The 24,383-nt window shown below is 43.8% G+C and overlaps 3 protein-coding genes across 7 annotated transcripts in view; 1 reads left to right on the forward strand and 2 right to left on the reverse strand.

The window, feature by feature from the left end:
• LOC140119790 (uncharacterized) overlaps window positions 1–24,383 on the forward strand; it is an 822,703-nt gene that overhangs the window by 700,266 nt on the left and 98,054 nt on the right. The window lies entirely within an intron of this gene.
• Window positions 1–24,383, reverse strand: part of LOC140119963 (uncharacterized) — a 1,020,783-nt gene that overhangs the window by 139,321 nt on the left and 857,079 nt on the right. The gene's annotated exons all lie outside the window — the stretch shown is intronic.
• On the reverse strand, window positions 1,152–23,267 carry LOC140119840 (uncharacterized). Of its 2 annotated transcripts, XM_072139258.1 has the most exons (5): window positions 23,174–23,267; window positions 14,010–14,120; window positions 13,736–13,897; window positions 13,528–13,651; window positions 9,678–12,826 (listed from the first exon to the last, which is right to left on the reverse strand). In XM_072139258.1, exons 2-5 carry the CDS (start codon window positions 14,118–14,120, stop codon window positions 11,886–11,888), a joined length of 1,338 nt encoding a protein of 445 aa, XP_071995359.1. In that variant the 5' UTR covers window positions 23,174–23,267; the 3' UTR covers window positions 9,678–11,885. The 2 variants fall into 2 exon arrangements, 1 of the variants encoding a protein (XP_071995359.1); XR_011853423.1 differs by lacking the exons at window positions 9,678–12,826; window positions 13,528–13,651; window positions 13,736–13,897; window positions 14,010–14,120 and adding exons at window positions 1,152–1,229; window positions 2,688–2,746.

Here is a 24,383-nt window from a genome sequence, read left to right on the forward strand (position 1 = left end):
CGGTGGACATACATTTGTGTAAATGCAGCCTAAGACTGCCCAGTTCTACCCCCTTACTCACTATTTCCTACCTGGCCACACACCTTTCCGTAACACTATGGCCCTTTTGTCAGACAAGTCAGAAAAGGGTGAATAAATGTTCTAAAAGAATGTTCAATAAGAAGCCCTGCCCCCCCCCCCCCTTATATTTTGGCTTCAGCGCTGAATTCCGTATTTCTTTTTTGTGTTTGGTTTTTATGCTGCTCACTGAATATAATATCCATGTACTGGTGTGGATAAGCTTGTACCGTTCTGTGTATTATCCTACATACCTCGCACATGAAGAGTCCATTGTAAATACATTGTTCTTGGTTTTTATTAATAAAACAAGTTAAATTAAAAAAAAATCAAATAGCTTTTACAGCTGCTAAGAACGGGTTTTCTGATTGGTGTAAAATCGATAAATAGCTCATGGACCTCCTGACTCTCCGTACTTGGTTTTTCCATGGACATAACTGGAGGCATTGGGATTATCAGATCTGTCCCCTCATTGGGAAAAATTAAACAATTCCCTTCACTGAACGATCTTGACGTTGTCCCTTTCCGGATGTGCCTTTCTTTGAGGGTGAAGAACGCTCAGAGATGGCGGCTGGCCAACAAAGTGTCAGGTAAAAGTAGAGAAGAGCGTCACAATTTCTGGTAAATAAATTACAGGATCAGTCGATAAACAACTTCAGAATTTGACAAATTGAACTCAGTCTGTGTGCCCACATTGCACTGTGTTCCACTCATGAAATCCGTTTCCACCTCAGTTTTTATAAATGCTAACGCTGCCCCCGGATACGGCTCCACCAATGGGGTCAACTCCAAGGGCCTTTTTTTCCGACTGCGATGTCTATCCTTTTTGAGCGTTTCCTCGATTATTGACTCTCCTTCGACGACGCATGGGAAGAGTCTTGGGATAGCGTGTGGTTTCAGCACCCGACCATTGGGCGTCACCGTATAACAATCTGTGGTGAAGTGGCTGGAGCACAGCGCATACTTGTTCAGCTTCCTCGCCTGGTAGATTTTCTCTGCCATTGCGTCAATATCCAAAAACCTTTGTCCCGATTGTAGAAGCCATAATTTTATCTTCTCCGTGTCATTCGGGAATTTGTGTAGAATAACACCCTCGCTTTGGCCCTTTCTCCCCGATTTGTTGACACATTGGTTGACGAGGCAGGAGGGCATCTTGTTTTGAGGTGAAAATCCTGAGAGAAACAAGAATGAAATAAATGAAATAATTTAACATACAGTATAAACTCGAGTATAAGCCAAGTTTTTCAAAAGCGCCACCTCGGCTAATACCTGAGAATATATTAAAAAATAAACGTGGTTCTTTCCTCCGGAGTCCTCTTATGACCACGGCCCTGGCTATTTCTTCTCCCGGTAGTGCAGGCAGCAGCACGGCTATGCACAATATGATGTCAGCAGGCGGTACCACGTAATAGTGTGTGGGGGCAGCGCACCTAGATGTGCTTCTACCTGCACTACCAGAGCCGCGGGCATAAGAGGAGCTGGGGAGGGAGAAGAGGACGCAGAGGTAATTCCAGAGCTTATTATTTTGAAGGGGCTCTGCTGGACTTTACATTAATAGGGGGCTCTGCTGGACTTTACATTAATAGGGGGCTCTGCTGTGGACATTTCATTGGTGAGCGGAGACTGCTGGACATTTTATTAAATATTAGTGGCTGAATTTCCTACCCTAGGCTTATAATTGAATCAACAGGTTTTTTCCAGTTTTTTTGTGGTAGAATAAGGCTTATACTGGGGTCAGCTGATACTCGAGTATACATGGAAGGTTATATTACAGTTTATAGCATATGAAAAGGAAAAACAGTATAGTGGTATAGATAACGGGGAGTCTGCTCTTTCCCCAGCTATCCCGTATATAAGGGCACAGCACAGTAATGATATGAGATTCACACACATATGGGCACAGCACAGTACTACTCCTTATATACAATTTCAAAGTTGATCAAATTGGAAAAATTTCCTCAAATATATTTCATTTCTACTTTTGGCCATTTTAGTAGTGATCCGACAAACACAAGGACGAGCATAAACGCTGTCTACCAAATTATTATATCTATGTTTGTGGCCCACTTGGGTGGGTTCCTCCAGCCCAACCCCTCCTAAACCCACCGCCTGGCTTAACCCAAGAGGCTTGTATATTAAAAGGACTTCTGCCATCAGATTCATTGGCTGTAGATGGTTCGTACGCACATTCCCGTCTCTTGCCCTCTGCACTAATCTTATGTTGGTATCTCTGGGTAAAAACCACAGTTTTGAGAGAAAGACATTCTTAAAATATTACAGTCATGTAATTTATGCACGGCTCCAGCCGTTCCAGCACCGCCTACAGAGCGCGCGGCTGTGCAAGGTAAAGCTGCTGCTCCACCGCTGGGACATGTAACAATTGCACATTTTTGCAGAGAGACAGTGACGTCCACTGCTCCCTGACGCTCTGTAGGTGGTGCCAGGCGGACGGGGGCCTGGATAAATGACATGGGCACCTCAAGCTCATTTAAATATTTTTAAAAAGTGGGAACAGCCGCATATTTAAGAAAAATACAAAGATACCAACATAAGATAACTGCAAAGGGGTAGTTCCCCTTTTAACACTATGTCAATTCTGATGGTCAATAAAAGGTGCAACATGAACTTACCTACGGATAAATTTGTAGACTCCAATTGATGATGATGGTTGTATAAAATACAAACAAACCTGTATAAAAAATATATAACATATTAGTTTTAGCCAAACTATACAATATTCATAGATATAGAAAATATGTCCCTTGGGCCCCCTACACACAACGTGTGCTCGGTCTCTCTACAGCTATTAGTACACATCCCCATCTTCTTCTACAGGTTCATGTGCACCAGGCTGTGGATTCTACTGCCCCGGCCACAGCTCCGATTCCTGCCTGCAGGGTCTTTTAGAGTGGACATTGGTGGGTGATGACACGCGGGACGCAAGCAGTGGTCCACGAGATGCGTGCACACGTGCGTGCCATTGTAGCTTTAGAGTGTTAAAGGGGTATTCCGGGAATATGAACGTCTGACACAAAAACCCATGATGATATAAATAAATGAATACAACAATACTCAATGTCATTAGTCACAAAACGGAGCTTAAATAATTTGATTTTATGATCCACAACATTTTATGGCGTCTCTAAAGTAGGTGGAGTTATCACTAAGATGGCCGCCACTGGAAACTACAAGTCCCATGATCCTTTAGTACTCAGTAACTCCTCCTACTACTTATGCTCTGCTCCCAGTGATGATGTAACAGGTTTTCTTGCTCTGTTACCATAGTAATGATGTGTAACTGCCATCACCAAGACACCGGCCATACTGGATGCACTGCAACCAACCGACTACAGCCAAACATAGTGGTGATCACATGACCTGCCCAGGCAGGTGCAGGACATGTGATGTGGACATGTGACCAGCGGCCATCTTCTGTTCTGCGACGGACCGCGCGGAGGAAATTAATGGACTGATTAAAGGGCCGGTAGCATTTTAATTCTCCATTACAGTCTATGTCACCAGCATTTTCTGCTAAGGGGAGCAAAATTTTAAATAACAACTAATTACACATTAGCTTCTATTTTGAGTGGCCACTTGTATATGAATTATGCTGATTCCTGGAATACCCCTTTAATTTTTTTAAATTAATTTCCAATTGATAAAGTTTCTAAACCAGAACATTTCCAGATTCATCAAAGTCCACAGAACAATCAAGACCACAAAGGATGAATGAAAAGCAAAGAATTTCTGCACCAATTCAGGCCATTTGTTCTATGAATGTGGAATAATGAATCAGCCTTTCAGTGATGTTCACACTATGAGGAGCGGCTGGTTACTGTACCTGTACACATACACAATACCTGATATACACCCCTGTATACTCCTATCCATCACTGAATCCCTGGAGGGAGCCTCATTCGCTTCTGTCCATGAATCATTATGCGCTGCGCTCTATACCTCGTTCACGACTTTCCTAATCTTTCTATGTAAATCGGATGAATGGAAGCATCTGTCTATTAGTTAATCTTGCGCGTGGAAGCGGCATTGTCCAGCGAGCACTTACACCCTGGTGTGCGTCTCCGGGAACACGATCTGTGCTTCCTTTATGACCTAGTTTTGAAGAAAATCGTCTTAGAATTATGCAAATGAGCCTCAGGGCTTGTGGCTCCATTTTCTCCTAATTATTCACGCCTCTGTTCTGCATTACTGCCCCCTCCCCCTCCCCAGCCAGAGACCAACAATCAGCAGAGGACGCAGCCAGAAGGGGCTTCTATGTGCACATCATCATTTTAAAAAATGTTATTTCTCCAAAACTAGGACATTAGAAGACAAAGGAAGAAGAGATCAGCAGCGTGTAAGTGCTGGGCGCACAGTACAGCATCCATGTGCCAGACTTACCTGTAACTATCAGAAATGTTTTTATTTTGGTTTAGAGATTAAATGCAATAATTCTATAAAGTGGTAATAGGGCTCATAATTAGATATGTCTATAGAGAGAAGCATCTTGTAAGCTCTTGTGTCACCCCTCATCCTCATAGACTGTAAGCTCTTGTGTCTCCCCATCCTCATAGACTGTAAGCTCTTGTGTCACCCCCTCATCCTCATAGACTGTAAGCTCTTGTGTCACCCCCTCATCCTCATAGACTGTAAGCTCTTGTGTCTCCCCCTCATCCTCATAGCCTGTAAGCTCTTGTGTCACCCCCTCCTCCTCATAGACTGTAAGCTCTCGTGTCACCCCCTCATCCTCATACACTGTAAGCTCTTGTGTCAACCCCTCATCCTCATAGACTGTAAGCTCTTGTGTCACCCCCTCATCCTCATAGACTGTAAGCTCTTGTGTCACCCCCTCATCCTCATAGACTGTAAGCTCTTGTGTCACCTCCTCCTCCCCATAGACTGTAAGCTCTTGTGTCTCCCCCTCATCCTCATAGACTGTAAGCTCTTGTGTCACCCCCTCCTCCCCATAGACTGTAAGCTCTTGTGTCACCCCCTCATCCTCAGACTGTAAGCTCTTGTGTCACCCCTCATCCTCAGACTGTAAGCTCTTGTGTCACCCCCTCATCCTCATAGACTGTAAGCTCTTGTGTCACCCCCTCATCCTCAGACTGTAACCTCTTGTGTCACCTCCTCATCCTCAGACTGTAAGCTCTTGTGTCACCCCCTCATCCTCATAGACTGTAAGCTCTTGTATCACCCCCTCATCCTCATAGACTGTAAGCTCTTGTGTCCCCCTCATCCTCATAGACTGTAAGCTCTTGTGTCACCCCTCATCCTCATAGACTGTAAGATCTTGTGTCACCCCCTCATCCTTATAGACTGTAAGATCTTGTGTCACCCCCTCATCCTTATAGACTGTAAGCTCTTGTGTCACCCCCTCATCCTCATAGACTGTAAGCTCTTGTGTCACCTCCTCATCCTCATAGACTGTAAGCTCTTGTGTCACCCCCTCATCCTCATAGACTGTAAGCTCGTGTCACCCCCTCATCCTCATAGACTGTAAGCTCTTGTATCACCCCCTCATCCTCATAGACTGTAAGCTCTTGTGTCACCCCCTCATCCTCATAGACTGTAAGCTCTTGTGTCACCCCCTCATCCTCATAGACTGTAAGCTCTTGTGTCACCCCTCATCCTCATAGACTGTAAGCTCTTGTATCACCCCCTCATCCTCATAGACTGTAAGCTCTTGTGTCACCCCCTCATCCTCATAGACTGTAAGCTCTTGTATCACCCCCTCATCCTCATAGACTGTAAGCTCTTGTATCACCACCTCATCCTCATAGACTGTAAGCTCTTGTGCCCCCCCCCCTCATAGACTGTAAGCTCTTGTGCCCCCCCCCCTCATCCTCATAGACTGTAAGCTCTTGTGTCACCTCCTCATCCTCATAGACTGTAAGCTCTTGTGTCACCCCCTCATCCTCATAGACTGTAAGCTCTTGTGTCACCCCCTCATCCTCATAGACTGTAAGCTCTTGTCACCCCCTCATCCTCATAGACTGTAAGCTCTTGTGTCACCTCCTCATCCTCATAGACTGTAAGCTCTAGTGTCCCCCTCATCCTAATAGACTGTAAGCTCTTGTGTCATTCCTCATCCTCATAGACTGTAAGCTCTTGTGTCATTCCTCATCCTCATAGACTGTAAGCTCTTGTGTCACCCCCTCATCCCCATAGACTGTAAGCTCTTGTGTCTCCCCCTCATCCTCATAGACTGTAAGCTCTTGTGTCACCTCCTCATCCTCATAGACTGTAAGCTCTTGTGTCACCCCCTCATCCTCATAGACTGTAAGCTCGTGTCACCCCCTCATCCTCATAGACTGTAAGCTCTTGTATCACCCCCTCATCCTCATAGACTGTAAGCTCTTGTGTCACCCCCTCATCCTCATAGATTGTAAGCTCTTGTGTCACCCCCTCATCCTCATAGACTGTAAGCTCTTGTGTCACCCCTCATCCTCATAGACTGTAAGCTCTTGTATCACCCCCTCATCCTCATAGACTGTAAGCTCTTGTGTCACCCCCTCATCCTCATAGACTGTAAGCTCTTGTGTCACCCCCTCATCCTCATAGACTGTAAGCTCTTGTATCACCCCCTCATCCTCATAGACTGTAAGCTCTTGTATCACCACCTCATCCTCATAGACTGTAAGCTCTTGTGCCCCCCCTCATAGACTGTAAGCTCTTGTGCCCCCCCCCTCATCCTCATAGACTGTAAGCTCTTGTGTCACCTCCTCATCCTCATAGACTGTAAGCTCTTGTGTCACCCCCTCATCCTCATAGACTGTAAGCTCTTGTGTCACCCCCTCATCCTCATAGACTGTAAGCTCTTGTCACCCCCTCATCCTCATAGACTGTAAGCTCTTGTGTCACCTCCTCATCCTCATAGACTGTAAGCTCTAGTGTCCCCCTCATCCTAATAGACTGTAAGCTCTTGTGTCATTCCTCATCCTCATAGACTGTAAGCTCTTGTGTCATTCCTCATCCTCATAGACTGTAAGCTCTTGTGTCACCCCCTCATCCTCATAGACTGTAAGCTCTTGTGTCACCCCCTCATCCTCATAGACTGTAAGCTCTGGTGTCACCCCCTCATCCTCATAGACTGTAAGCTCTTGTGTCACCCCCTCATCCTCATAGACTGTAAGCTCTTGTCACCCCCTCATCCTCATAGACTGTAAGCTCTGGTGTCACCCCCTCATCCTCATAGACTGTAAGCTCTTGTGTCATTCCTCATCCTCATAGACTGTAATCTCTTGTGTGACCCCCTCATCCTCATAGACTGTAAGCTCTGGTGTCACCCCCTCATCCTCATAGACTGTAAGCTCTGGTGTCACCCCCTCATCCTCATAGACTGTAAGCTCTGGTGTCACCCCCTCATCCTCATAGACTGTAAGCTCTTGTGTCATTCCTCATCCTCATAGACTGTAAGCTCTTGTGTCATTTCCTCATCCTCATAGACTGTAAGCTCTTGTGTTACCTCTCATCCTCATAGTCTTGTGTCATCTGGCTGGAGGCTGTCTGGCAAGCTACATACTTGGGGCAGGAGGCTGGCTGGCTATATACAGGAGCTGGCTGGCTATATACAGGAGCTGGCTGGCTATATGCTGGGTGGAGGCTGTGACCAATGCAGTTCCCTGCCGAGGCTTATACTCGAGTCAGTCGTTTTATATTGAGTATATATACACTCAGCTTATACCTGAGTTGATATGGTAATAAAAATGACTGCAATGAAATCAAAGAGATTTTTTTTTTTTTTACATTTTTACATGTGTATAGGAAGAGGGGGGGGGGGGGGGGAGTCTTACACAGCAAGTACATCTCACACTGTATATTTTACCTGGAAAAATGTGTACAATAGACATTCTTTTTATGGATAAAATAACTCTAAATGATCATCATATTCCGGTACATGTTCCTTTATTTTCCCTTTGTTTGTACATTTTTTTAAATTCTTGTTACAAACGGAGAATATTCCATCAACAAAACAAAAGACGAGCCGGCACTACCGAAGTGATCTCCGTATGATAATATCCTCGCATCCTAATAAACTACATGTAACCACAAAAAAGACAAAGATGGATGCGTATAAAGGATCAAACAATAGCAACTATGTATTAACTCATCAAAAAACAATATATACAGGACAAACAACTAAGTGTTTTTATGTTGTTTGTATATATTGTTTTTTGATGAATTAATACATAGTTGCTATTGTTTGATCCTTTATACGCATCCATCTTTGTCTTTTTTGTGGTTACAAATGGAGAATATTCTTTACCTTGAAAAGTTGACATGAGAAAACCTGCGGTTACTTCTGGATTCTGAAAGTTCGTCCGGTGCAGCTCCCCAAAACCTGCGCTCCCCAATGTGTAATCCTATCAGTTTTGCATACTTAGGCCTCGTGCACATGAAGGTGTAATGGAGCCACGAGTGAGCCGCAGCTATTTATGGTGGATCACCAGGGCCTTGCAAAAGACAGAGCAGCCGCTGGTCATTTTCTATGGACATCCCCTTCCTGGCTCTCAGTGTGCACAAAGCCTTAAGGGGGTTGTCCGAGTTTAAAAAAAATATATATATGTGGCCGGGAGCGGGCTGCCTAAAACAATGAAGTCCTACTTACCTTCCGGTGCCCTCCGGTATTCGGCCGGCCATGGCCGTGTACGCCTATCCGTCCCTATACACAGCATTGTGTATGGGGGCCGGAAGGTTGTCGGGTCCAGCCGGAAGCTGAATGCAGCGCTGCTCCGGCGGCCATGTTTGTTTACATGGCGCTCGGACCGGAGCGACAGCAGCGCTGGATACCGGAGGGCACCGGAAGGTAAGTACAGCTTTATTGTTTTAGGCAGTCCGCTCCGGCCACATATATTTTTTTTTCAAAACTCGGACAACCCCTTTAATCTTGTTTCCACAACCGACTGTCATAATTATTCCAATGATCCTGAAGGGCTCTGAGGGGAGTGTTCCCAAAGCCCCTAAGTGAGGTCTTTTCACTCATTTTTTTAGTGAGCAGCGCAGGGGAAGAGAGCAGGGGGAGGGGGAGACATGTTCTGCTCATTGTAACAGCCTGTGAATCTGCAGCACTGTGAGGCTCTGTCACTAATATTCTACAATCACAATATCCTCTCATCAAAAAATACACTGCATCAAAAGAGAGAAGACAATACAATACTGGAACAGTAAAACACAACCACCTTTATTTAGCAATACATAAACTTGCAATTAAAAAAAAAATCTTCATTAAAAATAATAGGTGGTTTACAAAAGGAGGAGACGAGGTGCTTCTCCCATAGAGTCTGTATGTGCTGTACTGATTAGTATGCATGGATACGCCAAAGTACGATTAAAGGGGTCGTCCACTTTCATCAAATAATTGATATTGATAAAGTTATCCCATTTTCCAGTATACTTTCTGTATCAATTCCTCTCCGTTTTCTAGATCTCTGCTTGCTGTCCTGCAGTAGGAAGCTTCTATGTTTCCTTCCAGGGGATAGAAATCTGCCCATGGTCATGTGATGTCACACAGGTGCACAGCTCGTTAGTAATCAGAGCCGTGTGATATAACAAGCCGTGCATCTGTGTGACATCACATGACCATGGGCAGATTTCTATCCACTGGAAGGAAACGTAAAAGTTTCCTACAGGATGACAGCAAGCAGAGATCTAGAAAACCAGGAGGAATTGTATACATGGAGGTGTATTGAAAAATGTTATGCCTTTTCCTCACACAAACAACTTTCTGAAAGTGGACAACCCCTTCAATACAACCCATGCCATTCAAAGGCAGAAATATGTTAGTATCAGGATGAACGAGCAATAGAATAAAGGTCCACAGCCCAAGTACAGGGAAACCTCCACACTGCTACCAAAATAACACAATGGGTATATACAGGGATAATACAGAGCACAGGGAGAGCTCCCCACACGTTTCCCCCGGTGGCTTTATCAATTTCTTATGAACATAATTTATTACAAGTTTATGTATTGTTTAGCAGAGGGGCTCCTGGTAACACCCCAGAGCCCTTAAGGCTCATTACTATAATTTTAAAAGTTGATTTTAGAAGGAAGGAGAATATAAGAAGATCCCCACAGTCCCGGTGCCCGGATCTATGAGTAATGTCCCTGCGAGCTCTCGGTGTCGCCCCTTCCCCCGCACTTTGCATAGTAGGCTGCAGACGCTCTACCTCAGGAGATTACCGGAAACAATGAGCCATTTGTAACTATGGAAATTTCATTAGAATGATAATAAACAAGCGGAGAGGATCCAAAGTTCATTTTAAAAGTAGAGTAAAGGGTCTGTTACTATTAGAGAACGCGTATAAAATGTGATTATCAAGAAGACTACTAGAAAGTGTGTCTACAGGCGGTCCCCTACTTAAGGACACCCGACTTACAGACAACCCATAGTTACAGACGGACCCCTCTGACTTCTAGTGAAGGTCTCTGGATGTTACTATAGTCCTAAACTACAATAATCAGCTGTAAGGTGTCTGTAATGAAGCTTTATTGATAATCCTTGGTCCCATTACAGCAAAAAATGTTTAAACTACAATTGTCACTGGGGCCAAAATTTTTTTTGTCTGGATCTACAATTATAAAATATACAGTTTCGACTTACATACAAATTCAACTTAAGAACAAACCTCCGGACCCTATCTTATATGTAACCCGGGGACTGCCTGTATTCAATGACTGCTAAGCACACCTCTAATACGTACAGATAGAGACCACTGCTCAAATATCATTAATGTACATGTAGATACAGTATAACATATATATATGTATTTCTCATGTATCTGTACTGGTAGATAAATGAATATATATTTGTGTATATAAAGATATATATAAGTAGTTACCGCAGAATTTTTCCAATATTTTAGAGAATACAATGATAGATAAGTTACCCGTTGGTGCCCATGTATCCATTGTGCGTATAAGAGGAGTACAGTACAGGGTAGACATGCTTGTATATACGTTACATCAGTGCCAGAGGACACGCTGCGAGTACACGGGATCCCTGGATTACAAGTAACTTGCTCCGCCACCGCTTTGCAGGACAAGCTTTCATTTTACGAAAATTCTAACTTGGTCCACGAGCAAAATGTTATAAAACAAGTAAATTTGTGATCCCCCCTGCCCTCTACTGTACTGTGCCTCCCCATCTCCAGCAGAAGAAATAAAGGGGCGAGATGTTGTACCCCACGTGACAAAATCATCTGCGTTTCAACGCTACTCACGTCTTACGGCAACGAGCAATACCATCGGACCGCCGGACACAATCCTCAGAGGGTGAAGACGCTTCAGGGTTACTGAAGAGCAAGACTGAGGGCTGGAATTAGAGGAGGGGGGAAGGGCAGGGAGTGTGCAGCCGAAGCCTCGAGGGGCTTTGGTTACACCCCCTGAAAGCACTCCCATCTCATTTGCATAACTAAGTGTTGTTAAAGCTGAATTCACTGCTTTTTATTCTAATCAGATACATTATACCGTGAAAAAAAACTTAGCAGGTTTGTGACCTTTTTATATGGATGTGTCCCTATGATCCAAATAAAATCCAATAAAGTTTCATTGATTTTGAAGGACATGCACAACTTCTTTGAATTGTACCTTACAGCAGCCGTAGTTCCACCATTGGGAAAGCGCAATAGTATAAATCGTTAGACACCTCATGGCTTCACCGCCACCATGATACAGTCTGACAATGAGGAGACATGGAATATGTACAAATCTAAGTCACCTAAGAAGACAGTAATATATATATATGATAACATATATGCTGCGGACAACAGCAGAAATCATCCGAAGGAAGGAGAGCCAACCTGGCCACGCTTCTTACACTATACACGTTAAGATGGCTTCTCTCCCATGTGAGTTCTCTCAAGTTCAACAACATCCGATTGCTGGATAAAGCTTTGTCCAAATTCTGAACATGAGAATGGCTTCTCTCCCATGTGAGTTCTCTGAAGTTCATCCGATTGCTGGATAAAGCTTTGTCCAAATTCTGAACATGAGAATGGCTTCTCTCCCATGTGAGTTCTCTGAAGTTCATCCGATTGCTGGATAAAGCTTTGTCCAAATTCTGAACATGAAAACCGATTCTCTCCCATGTGAGTTCCCTGCAGTTCAACAAGATGTGATTGCTGGATAAAGTATTTTTCCAATTCTGAACATGAAAACGGCTTCTCTCCTGCGCAAGTTCTCTGGTGCTTTAAAAGATCAGATTTCTGAGTGTAACATTTCCCACATTTAGAACAGGAGAATGGCTTCTCCCCCGTGTGAATTCTTTGATGACTAATAAGACCTGTTTTCTGGCTGAAACATTTCCCACATTCGAGACATGGAAACGGCTTCTCTCCTGTGTGAATTCTCTGATGTATGAGAAGAACCGATTTCTCACTGAAACATTTGCCACATTCGAGACATGGAAAGGGCTTCTCTCCCGTGTGAGTTCTCAGATGCTTAACAAGAGTTGCTTTCTGACTAAAGCATTTTCCACATTCTGGACATGAAAATGGCTTCTCCCCTGTGTGAGTTCTCTGATGTATTAGAAATTCTGATCTCTTGTTGAAACATTTTCCACATTCAGGGCATGAAAACGGCTTCTCTCCTGTGTGATTTCTCAGATGTTTAACAAGACTTGATTTATGGGTAAAAAACTTCTCACAATTCGGACATGAAAACGGACTTTTATCTCCATTATTTACTTTCTTTGGGGAAGGATTGTATTTATTTTCTTCAACTTCACCAAAAGGATAGGAGAGAAGATGGCCATAGGAATTCCTTCCTCCTGAAAAATATAGCCCCAGAAAAAAAGCTAAAGCAGGTGGGAGACACGGTCGGCCATTTTGAAGGATTACTTTTACACAGACACCATCCAATTTTTAAAAAAATAAATGTAAGTAAATTTCAAAATTCATGCTGAATTCATGTCAGGAATGTAGAAGACTGTCTAAATATATTTCAGAGATTGAGCAGGGGAGTGTAAAACTAAATCAGTTGGGCAGCGTCAATAGCCGACCACACGACCAAGGTCTGTCCATCATAGTCAATGGTGTCTCGACAAGATAGTATACTGAAATCTGGTATCAGGGTTCCGTCTTTGACAAAAAGGGTCATCCCAATCAGTTCTCCCCCATGTCGTGCTCCACCCCGCCGTCAAAGATATGGGCACAGAGGAAGTCAAATTTACGATACTGTATTGGGGGTGGGGGCACAACCGGTAACCATTGGCCGTCTACATTGTATGGTCGTTTACGTGGTGCATTCCTATCGGAATAAATTGTCCATGCATTACCCCTGTGCTATATCCACCCACTCTATCAATCGCTCCATGTACAACTTTCGCTGCCAATCTGACTGTTTCGACAACCACCATTGGGAAATGTCTATGTCAATGTCAATGACACAATACATCATATCAGACACTGGATCGGTCTAGGTGACCTCACACCTATTCTGTACTTTATTATCAGGAAGGTTTCCTCTTACCCAAAGATATGGGCAGCTGGTGGTCCTCCATCATGATGTCCTTGTACTGGTCCTTGTGTCCTTCTATATACTCCCACTCCTCCATGGAGAAATAGACAGTGACGTCCTGACACCTTATAGGAACCTGACACCCACAATGACACAGTCATCACCCAGACACCTCCCTTGTGTTATTGTACAATGTCCCAGCATTCCCGGCAGCACTCACCTCTCCGCTCAGCAGCTCAGTGATCCTGGAGGTAAGTTCTAGGATCTTCTGCTCATGTATCAGTGAATGAGGTGGAGGCTCGGTGATGGGGCTCTGGGTCCATCCTCCTGACACACGGGGGGTCACACACTCACCAGACGACTTCTTCACTACTGTGTAATCCTGTGTATGGGGAGACACTGATCACTACATAGATCCTAAGAATCCTTCACCTCTCCAGTCATTTCCCACTGTTATTCATAGAGATAAGAGCCGTGTCCTGGGAGACTCTCACCTCTCCGGTTATCAAGGAGATCATCTCCAGGGTGAGCTCCAGGATCCTGGCCGCCATCTGCTCTCTGTCCTTCTCCCGGATCCCTGGTGGATCATTGATGGAAAGAACCATCTTTAAAAGAAACCAAATAGGAGTCATGTAAGTATGGAACCTAAAGGAAAATGTACTCCAAAAATATCATCTGACAAATTGCTAAATATCCAGGACAGCTCCCAGCATACAATGGACGGGGTGTGACTAAGGATTGAATGACTGAGTGATGTTGCTGGACTGTGTGACTCCTCACTAATTGCATATAGTTGACGGGGACATGTATGGAGACTTTGTTGGCTCAGCTATTGCCCAATGGAGGAAATTATTTGGCTATAATCTTACAGGTTCCTTTAAAATGTCTCATTGGCTCCTGATTTCTGGTCGTTGCTACAATCCAGGGTCCAGTATATCCAGGTAAGCAAAAGTAAATGTAATCTCATTGTTCCCGAAATTATCCAAGAATTATTCACCAGTGGATGGAAGAGGTTACATGCACATAGCTCAAAGAAGCTAGTGGTGAAAGGGTGCGCCAAGGACACGAAAGGAGTTGGAGACTACTTAGAGGCTACTTGGGCATGGAGTAGCCTTTGCTTTCACAGCTCGTAGAGGATATTCCAAGACCCAGAAGCCTCTGTCAAAAATTTTAATATTAGTTTGATAAAGTTCAGATCAGGCTAGGAAGTTTTATAGAATTATGGAAGAGAATGTAGATCCAATGGAAGCTTCCTACTAAAGCCTGTAAGCCCTAAATTAATAGTTTTATTGTTGAAGGTAGGTTTCCTTTAAACCATTACAATTATAATAAAATTACAATTAAAAAAAAAAAAGCAAGAAAGAGGCAGCTCGAGGGCAGGTGAGGGCCAAGAGCCTTTCCCTTGGCAGTGCCAACAAAGTGTGGTCTTCAGAACCCCACAATTCCCAGCTGCCGGGAAGTGGAACACTGATCAAGCCAGGATTGGTGACCAGGACAGGGAAGCTCGACACTGGACGATGTGGACTATCCCTAAACCCAACGTTATACGTGATACTTCAACCAAAGAAATTTAAATAGTAATCCTGTCTGGGTGCAAGTCTGCAATTAATTTATTGTGGATGGGAGGTCTGGCTTCACTGCCCATCGGCTTTCGCTAACGGAGGTAAGATGGCCACCATTTGGCCAGAGCTCTCAGCAGGAGGGTTACCCCATCTCTAGATGGTGACGAGTAATAAAGCTAGAGCAGAAAGACAGTGTCAGCGAGGCGACTCTCCTGCTCGGAGCGTGTGAGAACATCAGCCATCTTACTTCCATTGGTGAAGGGCACTGCGCCACGCTCTCATCAGGAGAGCTGCCCTGCCTCCAGCTTGCTGCGTGCCAGTAAACATGTCTCAGCAGGTCATAGTTTAGCCATCACAACCCTGTTTTATCCACGCTTAATTAATCTTGACTAATGTTAGTCGCTCTTGGGATAACAATCCCCCAAAAGTAAACACCTGCTCCAATCCCATACAGTTGGTCACACAGGACATATTACACAGGGGGTATTCAACCAGTAGTAGCCACACTTCCAGTATGGCTGCAGAGAGGCCCAGGGGATCTTGGATGTAGGGCGAGATGATCCATGTGATGGTGCTGCAGGCCACTTTCCTCCGTTTGAGTGCTTAAGAGTAACAGGAGGTGCTTTATAGAGCGGACACTTCACAATGTCCTCCCGGTTGGACCTGTTAGTTGGTGGCTTTCTTTGTTCACCTCTGCCCATCCACTGTCTAGGCAGGATGTAATTTCGTTTGTCTTCCCTCTTGAGAGGTAGAAAAAAAAAAAAGACCCCCTTTTTGCTCTGGTACTGAGAGTCTAACGTGGTGGAAAGCCTGTATGCACCTAGCTATGTCCACCATAGAGACAGAGAGAATCTCTTCCTCCATCTCTACAGCATACTTCCAGGTTCTGCCCGGGTTATCTGCATGATGACCATCACCATCGTCCTCCGTCTTCTTCTGCTTCTCCCCAGTTGCTTAGTTTGATAAAACACCAATTTGTATCTCAAATATAACCTGTCCAAAGTGTGTACCGTGAAATCCCAACATGTAGATACGAGTTGGAGCGAAGATTTTCAGTTCTTTATGAATCACGTGGAGTGGTTCCTCGTATGGGTGACTGCTTATGCCCAACCAGTCATGTACCTGTCCAACGACGCCTGCTTTGGAGGCTGAGGAAACATTGATGATGGAATCACAAAAGGAGAAAGCAGAGGATGCATTGCCGTCACCTGGATAGGTTTGTAGTGTCCTTGCTTCTTCATCCACATTTACCCAGTGGGCAGTAAAGAACATATATTGCCCTTTGCCATACCACGAGTCATCGCAGGAAGGATCTGTAGTGTCGATGTGATATCCGTGAATTAGAATCTGCTAATACTGTTATCTGAATGGTTTGCTGACAGGTGTAATTACTATTTTTGTGTGACAGGGATTTGTCCGTCTGGTTGGCGTTGACCCTCCACATGCTTCTATTCATTGTATATCCAGTTGGTCACTATGGGAAACCCCCATCACAGTGTTATTACAATTATCTGACCTTGAACGTCCCAATCTCACTCAAACACTAAAAAAAACCCTCAAGTTCCAACACATTTTTAGCCTCAGCAGGAACAGAAGACAACGGTGTACAGGAAGCCTACAGAATACTTTCTGATAAAAAATACCATACCATCTTGAAGAAAAACCCCCTACAAGAATATCTCTTGATCTCTTGATGAGGGAATCCTTAATAAACAAGAAAAAGGTTTCCTTACTATTGATCGCCCAGTCATGTCTACATTTTATCATCTGCCGAAAATCCACAAAAATTACATAAACCCTTCTGGGAGACCCATAATATCAGGGACCTCTTTCTACAGGATATCGTCAAGACCCTGCCATCCTACCTAAGGGACTTGAGTTCCCTGATTGTGGAGCTAAATGAACTGGATTCACATTTCCATTTTCTCATCCTAGATGTAACAGCACTGTACTCAAATATCTCACATGAGTTAGGAATAAAATCTGTTGAACGGTACCTGCATAATCGAACCAAAATGGATGAAAAACAAATAAAATTTATCACAGATGGTATAAGATTCGTTCTGAGACATAATGTTTTCGATTTCCAAGGCCAGATATTCAAGCAGATATGCGGTACGGCGATGGGTACTCGAGCCGCCCCTAGCTATGCCAACTTGTTTATGGGGCGGGTTCAAGGCTCAATACATTGAAGACTCCCCCTTCTGGCCTAAAAACAAACTTTACAAGAGGTTCATTGACGACCTGTTCCTCATCTGGAATGGGAACAAGTCTGAAGCAGAAACTTTTGTCAACCACGTAAATGACAACCCTCGGGGATTAAAGTTTACGTCAACATTCAACACCGACACAATAGTCTTCTTGGACCTAGAAATATACAAAAAAAAAAATACACCACATTGAAACTAGAACACATTTAAAAAAGGTCGATGGAAATAGTTATTTAAATTAAAAAGCGCTCATTACAATAAAAGAACATACCCTTCAGTCAACTCCGCAGAATTAGAAGGAACCACCTTGCTGAACTACAAGATTCAGTCATAAATAATCTATGAGAGGTTCTTGAATAAGGGATATCCGAAAGCACTCGTCCATCAAGCATATACAAAAAAATCTTTACGCATCACAAAAAGAATGCCTACTTCCAAAATCATCGACCACAAAAACCTTCCAATCTAATTTCATTATCACATTCGATAGAGGTAACAGAGAAGTTCGAAAGCTACTTCAGAAAAACTGGAAAATCCTCAAGAGTGATCCACATCTTGAGAAAATCCTCCCGAATACGCCGGCAATCACATTCAGAAAAGCCAAAACCATAAAGAATATAGTTGCACCAAGCAAGCCGAGACGAATAACAGAAAAAACCCAAAACAATCAGATGAAAGGACCACCAAAAGGAGCATATAAATGCCATCACAAGAAATGCGTATGCTGCCATACAATCACCGAGAAGAAAACCGTCTTCTAATCAAATGTAACCCGAGAAGAATTCGCCATTAAACAGAGAATAACGTGCGACTCAAACTTTGTCATATACCTGATTAACTGCAGTTGTGGCCTCCAGTATGTGGGTCGCACTACACAATCCCTACGGATGAGACTAAATGGCCACATATGAAGTCTCTCCAGACATTTGACCACCGTACATAATAAAGACTCTAACTGTATCTCCATCACACCAATAGAACAGATCCCTGAGGAAATCCCGGATAGAATAACAACTTGAAACAAAAAGGAATCCTTCTGGATCTTCAAATTACATACATTAACGCCCAAGGGATTAAATGAGTCAATTGAAACATTTGAGAACTAAAATAGCGGACCCTCTCCCCTATTCGCTTCTGAGAACAATAATATTAAAAAAAACTTCACAAGTTTGATACATTATTCACTACGAGTTCGATATATCACCTTATACATCTTCTACTACAACGATTTTTATACACCCCCTTCTACCTCATCCATCACAATCTTCACCAAACATAAGAAAACCCACTCCTCATAGACCAATACAACCATCTATCAGATCATACTTACCTGTATTCACAGATCGGGATCGCGCTCCGACCATAGCATCAATGGGCTTTTTGAACCTCTGCGGCTTCCGTAGAAAACGACACGCAAAGCGAGACAGGAAACTGTTCCCATAACAACAAAGGTTGCTAACATACGAAGACTCAGATTCCACGATAGTTTTATAAGGTACTAATAGACAACGCCTACTATAATAAGAATACAGGAGCTCCTCTTTATTGAACGTGTATATATATATATATATATATATATATATATATATATATATATCTCTATCTCCACATAGGCTAAGAGCGGAGAGGATGTGGTGCTGATGGACAGTTGGATCGTCCTATCCGGTCATTATCACCCATCTGACGTATCTCCCTTATCGAAAAAGAGGCTTTGTATATAAAGGTTACTCTCTGTATCGAACTGGGTATCCATTGTTTTTATTATTGTTAAACCTGACAAAGGTGCTAGTCCTGCACCGAAACGCGGAGTTATTGCCTTTAATACAAGAACAATAAAAAGATTTTATGAATAACGAAGATGCGCTGATGATGTGGATGACTTCCTCTTGCTAACCTGATACATCCAAGACTACGGGATAGACCGGTGGACGCTGTTTCCTCGTGGCTTCTCCCTTCCACAAGCAACTCTTCTCAATTCTTCTGTACTACGGGCTATGCTATCAAGACACACCTAAGGTGAGCGCCCCTACCTTCTCCTCTACTCGATAGATCTTAAACGCTACATTTGAGTCTTTGCGCCCCGTCTTCATCTACCCCTTGATTCAGAGAATCAGTCCACCTCCGATCTTTTACCACTACATTTTAGCCATGGTTTTTCCAGGCCACTGGATGGTGTTGCAGCATATGTTGAGACATAACCATAGTACAAATTGGTGACTTGTGTCACCTTCAGTCTGGTGTCAATGTCCCCGACCAATTCCTCGCACGTGACAAACTTGCCTCTTACCTAGTGGAGAACGCAATAGATCTCTCCTACAACTTCAGGGAGGCTCTGCTGATTGTCGCAGAGAGGCCACTACAGAAGAAGCAACATAAACGGAGGCAGATGGAGGACAGGGGAAGACCCCCACAGCAACTGTGGTGTATGAAGAACCTACCGATTCCTAGCAGCCCATCTAAGACGTCACTTGAGATTTGGAAGACTGAGCTAACCACTGTCATTGGTGGCCAAGACACAACCAAGTGATGAAGATTTAAGATATGGCACACACCAAAATTCTTTTCTCCTATTTCATGTGAAGAAATTGTGTTTGTAAATTGGTCTTCACCACAGTATATAAAAAATTTTTTTTAAAGAGATTTTACAGATAAAACAGCACAATGTTTCCACATCCCCTGACAAAGGTTGTGATGACCAAAATGTTTTGCCGGTTTTATCTGAAAAAAAACAAAAAAAACAACTAACTCATTAAGCCACCATGATGTTCTTCAAACTCACGGGCAGCGGTGTATAAAGACACCATGACGTGTGTGTCGCGTTTCAAATCTTCTATAATTGGAGTGAGAATGTGACAACACACAGCACCTAACATTCAGGGTGCTGCACCTCGGTTTCACTACAGATACTCAATGTCACTGGCAGCTGTGGCCGCTACCAAACCTCCTTTCTGTTGGTTTATGGGTGCATTTTGCCACTGCCTGTCCCCCTTAAGGACTGAGGAGTTAGACATACTGCAGTCACCCCAAAAACAACCCAAGCGAGTGCAAGATATTAAAGGGGTATCCCTCCTGTTTATGTAAACAGGATAACAAAATAACACATTCTCTAATTAAATGTTATTACCAAAAATTCAGCATGTCACAGGTATAAGTCCATCCTGTCTCCATTAGTCCTGGTGGACACAATGTTAGTTGCCCCTAGATACGGCCATAAATCTTCTGATTTGTATGGTCGGCAGAATAGATTCTTCTTGTGAATTCCTTCTCCTGTTTGTAGAATAAAGTGTAATCTCAGCCCCCCCCCCCCCTCCATTAGAAAAGCAGCAGTGTACAGAGACTTACTCTACAAGCTACAGATTAGATAAGATCTTATAGCAGAAGAAGGAGGCATGTAGCAGAACTCACTGGGGCAAATTTACTTACCCGGTCCATTCGCGATCCAGCGGCGTGTTCTCTGCGCTTGATTCGGGTCCGGCCGGGATTTAATAAGGTAGTTCCTCCGCCGTCCACCAGGTGGAGCTGCTGCGCTGAGAAGCATCTGAGCACCGGAATTCACCGAGCCCGGCTGAGTGCAGGTAAGCGCGTCCCAAGAGTCACATTTTCCGTTTTTAAATGCGGCGGTTTTTCTGAATCCGTCAGGTTTTTGTTTGGCCACGCCCCCAGATTTCCGTCACGTGCATGCCGGCGCCGATGCGGCACAATCCGATCTCGTGCGCAAAAATCCCGGGGAAATTCAGGTACAATCGGCGCAAATCGGAAATATTCGGGTAACACGTCTGGAAAACGTGAATCGGGTCCTTAGTAAATGACCCCCACTGTGTGTGTTTCAGCTTGGTTAGCAGAATATCATTGTGTGTAATATCTATCACATGGATCTCATCTCTCTCTAGGTGTCAGATAATAGTACCAATGTTCAGAAGATAAATGAAAGTGTAGATAAACCTTGTACCCTGATAACCTAAGCACATTGTCAGCTCACAGCATCTCATAGCACATAGGGATCGTGCCGTGTCTGCTCAGAGAGTCCCCGCTCACACTATAGAATCCTACACCGAGTGATCGGAGCTAAAACAGCAATGATACTGAGTAAAATTGTAACGTAAGTGGGTTACTATGATCTTTATTGTCTAAGCATCACTAGGGGGTTATAATTTGAGAAGTCTCTTTCATGGGCAAACCCCTTTACAGGAAATCTATCCTGAAAATCCATCATACTGAACCAGAGACAATTACTCACAGATCCAGGCAGTGTGACTGTGGTAATCTTCTTATATTCGTTATCCTTGTCCTCCCTGTTCCTTTTAAAATTATGCTAATGAGCCATAAGGGCTACCCTAGCCCCTCTGTGCTTTGCTGTAGTTGCACTGTATAGATGCACAACTTAGTCTCACCCTCCCCATGTACTTCCTATAATCTTAGCAGCAGGGAGTGGAGAAGTGCCTGTGACACTGCAGCACGGAGGGGCTCTGAAAACACGCCCATAGCCTTTGTGGCTCATTAGCCTAATGTTAAAAGATGATTTTAGAAGGAAGGAGGCCGTGGATAACAAATATAAGAAGATACCACAGTCCCGGTGCCTGGAGCTATGAGTAATGTCCCTGGTTTATCATGAAGGATTTTGATGGTAGATTTCCTTCGAAGTGATTCTCCAGTGACAAACATGGACCATGAGAAGAGGGGTCCGCTCTACCCGGATATGAAGAGAGCAGCCAGACGCTCATGGGCAGAGTTTTCATTTCTATGGTGCTGATGGGGATCGCCAAGTGTGGCCCTTGGGTTTCTCCGTCAGAGTCATACAGATGAGTGGAGCAGCCGGCGCATGCACAGGGTACAATGACCCCCAGCCTTGTGATACGTGGGGGTTCTATCAGACCCTATTGATCATCCATTAAGTTAAAGGGATTCTCCAGTGACATACAAGTTAAGTATACTGTGCACACAGGCCCTGCGGTGTATTTTAAACCAACAGAAGGGGAAAGTGAAATTCAGACAAGAGTAGAAATTGGTAAAGAGAGATTGTCCGGGCGCAGTCACAGCAGTGTACAGTGTGTGACACCAATATAACAAGATGAGCCCAAGATCCAAGCACAGTACAAGATAATAAGTACAGAGTGTATCCAGGCCCAGCAATGTAACTTATGGGGAAGGTGACCCCAACCTCATAAAAGTACAAACCACCAACACCAGGAAGGATATATACTCCCCCCAAATGACAGCAGGAATAACCAGGCTGCAATGATCTCCCATATAATCCATCCCAGTAGTGTCACTCCGACATATCAGAAAGCCTTTCATGAGGTGCATATGTTACAGGATACTGACCCATTGATTCCTATGGTTCTGTTCACACAAGTTTTTTTTTTTCACAGATGTGCAGATTATAATTAAATATAGCCCCAGGCACTTATAGTGACATCACAGGCCATCGGCTCCTGCACGTCTCCACACGTCAGGCGCTTTTCCCCGGAATTTTCATTATCAATTTCAAATACGTTATTATTCAACATTTTATGAAAAAAATGGAAATCCCTGTCCACGAAAGTCAAAGGTTCACAACAAATTCCACTTCAACCAAATCAATTCAGTCATCTGTAATAATAGTAATAGTAATAATAATAATAGTAAGCTGTTCTCTCCCTACTAATATCACAATGGAATAGCAGCACAAGGATCTGACTGAAGAGAAAACCGCACAGTGTGCACTGAGCCGCAATATTCCACAGCGACAATTATCATCTGCAGGAAGTGTCTGTAACCATCCCCCGCCCCCTGCACTACAAATCCCAGGATATCACCCGCACCCCACTGTATAATATGTGTGTGTGCTCCTCGAGCATGCTGGGAGTTGTAGTCCCTCCATATTGTGAGGTATAACTGACCACTTACCTCTTATCTCCTTCGCCTGACGCACGTCCTCCCGCGCACTAGCCACTGGTCATGTGATCATTGGAAGGTGACGTCACTGAAGGGGCGCGGCCTCACGGAGGACAGGAAGCATCGGGAGGGTGTACCTTAGGGTGGATGAAGGACCTGTGATGATGTCATAGATCAAGGAAGGGGCGGGACTAGGACCTGTTTTGATGTCACACGTCCTAGTCACAAATTAACACACATTCATATTATCATTAATGTAATGATAAAAGTGGATGGAGCAATGAAGGAGTCAGTGAGAGCTGTGCCCTGTGTACACTGCTGTGGGGCCTCCTCTCATACAGAGACTTGTCATTGTCTGAGGTAAATCTGCACCACATATAACCTGGTGTACCCAATAGTACTAGAAGAGGGAACTCACTACTATATATATATATATCCTTCCCATACACCACCTATATCACACACATATAGATGTATATACAGGAGACACCACTATATATATCCTTTCCATACACCTCTATTATATCACACACATATAGATGTATATACAGGAGACACCACTATATATATCCTTCCCATACACCACCTATATCACACACATATAGATGTATATACAGGAGACACCACTATATATATCCTTTCCATACACCTCTATTATATCACACACATATAGATGTATATACAGGAGACACCACTATATATATCCTCCCCATACATCTCTATTATATCACACACATATAGATGTATATACAGGAGACACCACTATATATATCCTTTCCATACACCTCTATTATATCACACACATATAGATGTATATACAGGAGACACCACTATATATATCCTCCCCATACACCTCTATTATATCACACACATATAGATGTATATACACTGTTAACACTTAATTTCTAATCAGCCAATCACATGGCGGCAACTCAGTGCATTTAGGCGTGTAGACATGGTCAAGACAATCTCCTGCAGTTCTCCCGAGCATCAGTATGGGGAAGAAAGGTGATTTGTGGCCTTTGAACGTGGCATGGTTGTTGGTGCCAGAAGGGCTGGTCTGAGTATTTCAGAAACTGCTGATCTACTGGGATTTTCACGCACAACCATCTCTACGGTTTACAGAGAATGGTCCGAAAAAGAAAAAACATCCAGTGAGCAGCAGTTCTGTGGGCGGAAATGCCTTGTTGATGCCAGAGGTCAGAGGAGAATGGGCAGACTG

Source organism: Engystomops pustulosus, chromosome 2 (genome assembly GCF_040894005.1).
Source record: "Engystomops pustulosus chromosome 2, aEngPut4.maternal, whole genome shotgun sequence".
Taxonomy (NCBI): domain Eukaryota; kingdom Metazoa; phylum Chordata; class Amphibia; order Anura; family Leptodactylidae; genus Engystomops; species Engystomops pustulosus.

Coding starts and splice junctions, on each gene's coding strand:
- LOC140119840 (XM_072139258.1), bottom strand. CDS start 14,120: ATGGTTCTTTCCATCAATGATCCACCAGGGATCCGGGAGAAGGACAGA. Junction 13,898..14,009: donor TCTCCTTGATAACCGGAGAG/GTGAGAGTCTCC, acceptor CCCCATACACAG/GATTACACAGTAGTGAAGAA. Junction 13,652..13,735: donor CTGAGCTGCTGAGCGGAGAG/GTGAGTGCTGCC, acceptor TGTGGGTGTCAG/GTTCCTATAAGGTGTCAGGA.